Below are 8,514 nucleotides of genomic sequence, written 5' to 3'. Positions count from 1 at the left end.
AACAGAATGTTCCATGAATATATTACATATGTGGGAGCTCCCTCCTCTTGGATTACAAGAACATGTTTTGTCACCAACAGGCACCTTAAGCTTTATGTTTGTAAGAAAATAATACACAAATATTATATATGAACCATTTTTATTTGTAGTTGTTTTTAAGATGTTTTTTTCTAAAACTAATCAGAGAGGGATACTTGTATCTGAAAAATATTTAAACCATCCATAAAAAAAGGAACTTGACTATTCCTGTCTTTCAGTTATGCTGAAACTTGGTATAAAAGACTGCAGTACGTTGCTGGTTTAATTATGTAATGATACCAACACTTTTCAGAAGCAGGTGAGTATATATGGCAGGATGAGATACAACGTACCTTGACCACATTTTTCCTGGCCTTGTTTCAAAAAGAAGGTGCCTAGCTGTTGGTGACACATTCCTTGCAGAAAAAAGGTAAGAATTTTCTATATCATTAAATTAGGAAAAGCTTCACTAACAATGTATTATTTTTCTGTTTAAAGGTATATTTTAAACAACTGAACTCTACTGTTTCTTAATCAAAATCCAGTCATCATATCTACTTGCACTTTGGGAATAGAGAAAGAAAGCTAGTCCCCAGGAGTCCCTGAACAAAATATCTGTTTAGAATTTTCCAGCAATACTGAAAACCCATTTGCAGCAATTGTTTATGACACTTTCATGATAGATTGTAAAACACAGTTTCCAAAAATGACTGACAAATTCATTATGCTTGTGAGCCTGGTGGTTCTTCACAGCATGTTTACAAATGGAAGAATGACATGTAAACGGCACTTGGTGGAAGAATGGCGTACACAGCCCTCCACATATGTGGTGAATTGGACAGTGACAGAAAACATCTGCCTGGAGTTCTATGGGGATTGCTTGTTTGGAGATGTAAATACTAAAATGAATACTTCTGGCAATCAAGTTGTTCCCCAGATTTGCCCTTTGCAAATTCAGTTAGGAGACATCCTTGTAATTTCTTCTGAACCATCTCTTCAATATCCAGAAATAAATGTGATGAATGTTTCCGAAGCATCATTCATTGACTGCCTGCAAAATACCACAACTGAAGATCAGTTACTTTTTGGTTGCAATCTAAAAGGAATGCACACTGTTAATTCTCAGTGGCTGAGTGTTGGGACACATTATTTCATCACAGTAATGCCAAGTGGTCCATCCCTTTGTCAGCTGGGACTTCGACTAAACGTGACAGTGAAAGAGCAGTTCTGCCAGGAATATCTGAGTTCGGAGCTTTGCTCTGGGCATGGTACATGTCTTACTGAAGTTTGGAGCAAGATATACAGCTGCCATTGCCAGCCTCCATTCTCTGGGAAATACTGCCAGGAGCTGGATTCATGTTCCTGTAAGCCATGTAAAAATAATGACAGTGACATTAATAAAAGAGAAAAATGGAATATTCAAGGATATGAATGTGTCTGTCACCCACAAATTAAAGGTAAGATTATTTTTTAAAATAACATAATTCTATTAAAATAGTAAAATAGACTGAATTCATAAATGGTTAGTTACCAAAAAATAGGCTACGTTTTTAAGAATTTGGTAGATTTTTTAGAATGGGCTAAATTTGGATTCTGGGCATATAAAAATCCTATCAGGTATCCTTTAAAATAAAAATAGTACTTATTTAAAGAGGATATCTTAAAAACATATATGCTTTATCCTGAAATACCTATTTTTACATCTTTCTCCAAATCCACTCTTAATGTCTCATTAAAAAAAATCAGAATAATATGTTTTAGTCATTAAATAAAATACCCAAGGTTATGGTATTTGGGGCAAACAGTTCTGGGTGATAATGTAGAAATGAAGTGTGGATCTGAGTCGAGGATGATAAGGACACACATTATTGGGCCGAAGGTTTGAAGTTGCTTGGGAGAGTTGGAGAAGAAAGGATGATTGTGAACCCAAAATAATGTTCTCAATGGTGTTGGTGTGGCACCTATAAAGTAATTGATAAAGCAGATGAACAAGGAGGGAAAGAGCGTGATATAATTACCAACTGTTTTTTTTAATTATTAACCTGTTTTTATAAGCTAAATGAGAGGCAATGAGGAGGAACGTTTTCAAAGGAAGACATTTGGTGAGTGGATGAAGCAAGAAGAAGGGCAACCTAAAAACCGTGTAAATAAACTAGGTTACCTGATGCTGAAGTCAGGATTTAAGGGAAATAGACTATTCCTATTTGAAAGTTTACTAAGGAATTTGGGTCATCAGAGGAAAATGAAGAGAAACATTGAGAAATGTAGGGACTATTTGACATTTGGGAATGTGTGAAAGAATTTCTTTCAATTACAGTTTCAGAGACCTGGCATGGAGATTTACAAAGGTAAAAGGAGGATGATCTAACAAAGAGAAATGCCTGACATTGGCAATGATGGGATGAGAAAACACACAACAGACTAACAGTGCATTTTGGTCAGGAGAGGGGAAGGGCGGTGAGAGGCAGATGAGTGGAGCCAACTGGGCTCAGGGATATAACTGCAATTTTGTGGGGCAGGCTTTAGGAAGATTCAATAGGGTTGTTCTTCTGTGTGCCTGGAAAGACTCCCTTGAAGATAGATTTGAGGAGACTGTGTGATAAAGTGTAATTGAAGAACTCTATGAGCCATTTTAGGCTCCAAAATTCACCTAAGTCAATCATTTAAAATGTAATTTTAAACTCTTTAGGGAAGAAGGACTGAGGCTATTTCAGAAGTTAATCCTAGCATTATTCACTGGACATCCTCTCTGTATAACTGGGATCAAATTCTCATTTGACTCTACTAGCAGGGGTGATAAAAGCTGTAAGTTAACCTGACTCATAATATATCAGGTAATTAAAATTAAGACAGGTCAGCAAAAGAAAAAAATAAAAGCACTCAAATTTCTGATTTAGGGTGAATGGAGAAATAATTTAATCTAGAGCTTCTAAAGTATACGTTTTGACCTGTCCAAAGAATTATAGAGAATATTTGACCAGAAAATTTCTACTACCTACATAATATTAACTGGCATAGATGTAATCATAAATCATGGAATATTATTTCAATGATTTTATCATAACTGCATAGAATGGTTTTATCCCAATGTTTATTTCTTTGTTTATTAGAAACACAGCAGTAGATAATGTAAATAATCAAAATTTAAACACTATAAAAGTATCTAATATTATTTATTTTTTAAGACATTGAGCATATAACATGACACCACTCTAATTATGCACAATTAATTCAATTTTAAATCTTAAAAGGTACAGAAATATGTAGGATTACCAAGAAACTGAGAATGTTCACTGTACTAGTTTGTTAGTACTGCCATAACAAAGAACCACAGTGTGAGTGGCTTCAACATTTGAAGTTTATTTTCTCAAAGTTCTAGAGACTAAGTGGTCCCAATCAAGGTGTCAGGAGGATTGGTTTCTCTGAGGTCTCTCTCCTTGGTCCATGGTCAGCCATTTCTCTCTGTGTTTTCACATCCCTTTTCTCTGTAGTGCCTGTGCATCCTCTCCTTATAAGGACATAAGTCATTTTTGATTAGGACCAAAACTAGTGACCTCATTCAACATCTATTACCTCTTTAAGGACCCTGTCTCCAAATAAATCACACTATTAGGTCCTGGGGGTTAGGATTTCAACATAAGAATTGTTTTTGGGGGGTGGTCACAATTTATCTATTACATCCACTAGGACTGAAAGAGAACATGACCTATTGAACATACCACTGATACTTTAGCTTTTGTGTATGGAAATATTTTGGCACACAATTACTTATTGTAATTACTTATTACTTATATTTTCATTGTGTTGGGGATTGTTTGGAGGTAAGTGAAGGAAGAAGAGTTCTGCATTAGTGAGGTAGAGATGTCAGTCTATAAAGAATATGAAAAGCATCGGCTGACCAAAACTGCTCACAAATTAAATTAAGAATTCAATTAGAATGGGGGAAGTGGCAGGGTTATTGCCAAATCATGTGCAACTGTTTTGTAGTGACATTTGTTCATGTGTCATACCCTGGAATTTTGTTGGCACATTCCTCTAAGAAGGATATTATGAGATGATCAACTACAAAGAAATATATGCTATGTAGGGTTGTGTTTTTGTGTATAGTAGGACCATGATAGCTTGTAAAAGTGGGATTTGGAAAACTTGATATAACAACAAAGAAAGTGTAGAAATTAGAAGCTTGTGCATTGCTTCTGAGAATCCAAGCAGTCTTCCCTCTTTTCTTCCAAATAATTTTAGATTAGATTAGATTAGATATGAGTTGATTTGATTTGATTTTACAGTGGAGAGACTGATTAATATGAGGAATTAATATGAGGTCTACCCTCAAACAAAATTTTAAGTGTATAATATATTATTGTTGACAACAGGAGTAATGTTGCACAGCAGGTCTCTAGATATTATTTTTCTTGCTTGACTGAAACTTTATGCCCTGGTTCCTCTTCAGATGGTATAATACTTTCACATTTTCCTTGTTTGAATCATTACCTTGGCTAAGTAGTAGGGCTAAGATACAATATATTATACATTTGAATGTGTCACTTTGTATATTACCACAGCAATGCTCCAGCATATGTTGAAGAATTTATACTTACATATATTAATATTATCTACATGATTAACACATTCAAATTATCATCAAAAAATTAACTAGAGCTCAAATATCACCAATCAGAAAAATATTTTAATATTATATTATGCAGTGAAAGGATGGAAAAACTGATGTGAAATTTATTAAAATTCAGTTTTGTTTCCATGTAAATTCATCATCATGAAGCACTATGTCTTAGAATTACAGTATTCAAAATTTTTATATTATTCATTATTAAAAAGTTTGAAAAAATATATGACTTTAATTAACTATATAAATATAATGTACATATTTTAATCTAGTTGAAACATTAATTTTCTTTTATTTTTATAGGCATAAATTGTTCAGAAATAATTGGGCAGTGTCAACCACATATCTGTTTCCATGGGAACTGCAGAAATATTATTGCAAATAGTTTCATTTGTGAGTGTGAGGAACCATTTTCAGGTAAAAATACACATATATGTATGTATGCATACATACACACAAATAATTTTAATTTTGTCATTTATTTCAAATTAGACTTGAAATGTTTCATTTTTTACTGAAAAATACAAGTTTAGTGGTTCTATACTCTGACTTTTTTGAAGAATAATTTAAGAGATCAATTTGTTCAACAATTAAATGATTATTCTGCTAAATATTGATATTTCATAATATATGAAGAGTTTAGACACCTATTGAACAGTTTTTTTTTTTACTATGATAAAATATATTTGTTCTTAGGTACTAAAATATGTTTACAAAGAGTGTATATTTTGCACGTAATTTGCAAAATCATATCTCTATTATTTCCTTAGATAACAGGTCAGTACAGACAAATCTCCTTTCATGAAGCATAAACATGTTTTATTCCTTCTCAAATAAACCTAAAGATGTCAATAAAATCACTGTTTAAACCAATAGTTTCTTAACTTTTGATTAAATATTTAACAATGAAATTGTGTTTAAACCACTCTGATCTCATCTTTGAACTCTTCCACAGTTTCCCATTTTCTGGGAAATATAACTCACCATCAGTGCATTTTTCCCTCTTCAAAATGTCTTGGGTAGTGGTGTTTCCGGCCACAATTAGGTACCTAAAGACGCCTTTCATGGGAGTGAAACAAAAGTTAACCATCTCCCAAACTGTAGAGAGTGGTAACTCCCAGTGTTTCTCTTGCAGATCCTTCCATGTAACCTAGTTCAGAGAGATTTAAAAGTTTGGTAGAGTGTATCAGCTACTGCGAATGGTAGGAGGGTTTGGTAGCCATGCAGGTGGTAAGAACTCCAACAACTGTCTTCAAAGAAATGTTTTCAGTGCTCTTCCCTTCAGGTTATTTATTTCCTGAGATAGGTTATGAGTTGTTAGGTGTTTTATAATAGCTTACCATATCCTACAGGTGTATGAAGAATATATAATTTATCTCCCAAACAATGGCATTTTTGAACAAAAGAGGTAGCTAATAGGAATTACAAATATATAATATAGGAAATATTTATTTATTCCTTGGCAAATTGGTTTCATTAAATAGGCAGCCAAATAATGTAACTATATTCAAAAAAATAATTTCTAAAATTCCTTCCAAAGAAAATAATTGTAACTTGGTCTCTGCAAATCAGAAGGACATTTTAAAACATACTTTATATTGATTATCTGAAACATTACAAAATAATATAAGCAGAAACTATATTTACACCTATTTTTCTGAAGAATGAGTATTTTTCAATATTGTCTTATAATTTTTATAAAGCTATCTATACCCTCTTCAAAGTTGCATTTATGATTAATAAATTTGAAATCATTTAATGCCTTCAGTTGACTCTTCTCCTAACTGTGCCATCTTAATTGAGAACATTTTCACCGAACATATTTTGAGGTTCTTGATAATCTCAAAGGAAAATCTGCTAAATGTTAAGTATTCCCAATTATATATTTTTGTATAAAATACACCAATAAAGTATGTCCATAAGAGCTATATTTTATTCTATTCAAAATTATTTTTTGACAAATATTTTCATAGAGAATCCTCATGAAATAAATGGTCTCTACATAAGATTTCGTTGAATGTTTGGCAAAATTTCAGTGCTTCAATTGATTTCCACTATGTCCTAGCACAAAAAAGTAATCTGTGAAATATAGGATTTCTGTCAAATGTTGTTCCCCATAAGTCCAGCTATTCCAAAGCCTAGTTATAACATTTATGATCTCGAGCACTTCTGAATTCATTGAGCTTAAGTTTTTCATTGTATTGTGTAGGAATAAGTTTTAATGTCTTTTTAAAAATAAGTCCATTTCACTAAGACTTTCAAAAACCAGTCTTTTGTCCTTGATTTATTGTTTTTTGATTAAATATTTGTAACTGATTTTGAATGAGATGCAACCAAAACTTACAATATTTTCACTAAAATGCCAAAACCTCCCTAAAATACTGGATTTACTTTCAAAGTCATTCTTCACAAGTTTAAACATTTCTAAAATTTAAGTATTAATGGACAGCAGTAACAGAAAGCACATTTTGCTATGTTACATTATTTTCAATATCAGCTTTATTCCACAAATTTTAGTCTGCTGTCCTGTGAACATTCTAAATTATTTGTAAATTTTGCAACTATAGATTCTATTCCACTTGTGTGAGCATCACAACTGGTTTGCTTTAAAACTATGAATTATGTATGCACCACAATAAATTCCAAGTACATTTTTTCCATTCTTTTCTCAACTCGATCAAACAATGTATATATCATTATAAACTTAACAAAATTTATACGTATAATTTTAGCACAAGAGCACATAACTTTATCTTTGAAGATTTTTAGCGAATTTTCAATAGCGTTCCTAATATTGTCAGATACCTTGCCTTCAACAGAACAAAATTATTATTGAAATAAACTGATTATGTATTTGAAGCCGCTGATTTTACTAGTATAGGCTGGTATCTTTTATCTTTGGGTCAATTTATTCTGCTAACTTAGCCAACACATTTATAACAATTGCTTTACTTTTAGTATGTATAGAGAAATTTGCAATAGAATATTAGGAAAATAATTTTGCTATAATCATGTGATCTAAGTGAAAATACATGCTTCACAGAGAGATATGTAAGAATACCTTCTTTATCTGACCTTAACTCATCAATGTGAGGGAGTCTTTTAAAATAATTACTAACATTTAAATAGATGCTGATGGTTTTTGAACTAAAACATGTCTTCTGGTTTCATGTAGTCAGTGATGTCAACATACTCAGCAGTGGATCATTAAAGTGACATAGTTTAGGAGTAAACTCCATATTCATTACCAACTTTCTAGGGAAACAAATTTGAAACCTACTTTTTATTAAAAATTTAATTTTTAATAAGAAATCATTTCAAGTATTTATTGTAAAATAAGAAATAAATATCAGAAAACCATGAAATACAGTAGTTTTATATTTATACCAGAAGATTGCAAACTTTTTTTCTGAAAAGGATCAGATAGTAAATATTTTATACTTTCTGAACCATATGGTATCTGTCAAGGTAACTCAACTCTGCTATTGAGTTAGTAGTGTGAAAGCATCCATAGACATACATAAATGAATGAATTTTGTTATGTTCCAATAAAACTTTATTTACAAAATCAGGTGGAAGGTCATATTTGGCTCACAGTTGTAATTTACTAACCCCTGATTTATACCATACAACAAATGATCAACTCTGTAGCAAGGCTATATAGACTCTCTACAAACTCCATGACAGGAATGTTTGTCCTCAGTTTGTCTCTCATATAAAACATAGACAAAATCCATCGTTTCCTGTCGTCCACTGACCCACTTACTTACAGTGAGCAGCTTTAGATCTTTCTCCTCCAAGCTAAGAAGGAAGCGACTATTTGTGGCAGCTTGGATTTCAAACTCCACAAGCGGCCCTATATGAGATATATA

The 8,514-nt window shown here is 32.3% G+C and overlaps 1 protein-coding gene across 1 annotated transcript in view; it reads left to right on the top strand.

Annotated features, from left to right (window-relative positions):
* Window positions 1-724: 724 nt before the first annotated feature.
* EYS (eyes shut homolog) overlaps window positions 725-8,514 on the top strand; it is a 1,591,612-nt gene continuing 1,583,822 nt past the window's right edge. Inside the window, exons 1-2 of the mRNA XM_060115102.1 lie at window positions 725-1,475; window positions 4,946-5,059. Coding sequence (XP_059971085.1) covers window positions 725-1,475; window positions 4,946-5,059 — 865 coding nt within the window. The remainder of the gene's footprint in view (window positions 1,476-4,945; window positions 5,060-8,514) is intronic.

The sequence above is a fragment of the Mesoplodon densirostris genome, chromosome 12 (assembly GCF_025265405.1).
Source record: "Mesoplodon densirostris isolate mMesDen1 chromosome 12, mMesDen1 primary haplotype, whole genome shotgun sequence".
Classification (NCBI taxonomy): Eukaryota; Metazoa; Chordata; class Mammalia; order Artiodactyla; family Ziphiidae; genus Mesoplodon; species Mesoplodon densirostris.
This window is presented reverse-complemented; position numbering and strand designations above follow the sequence as displayed.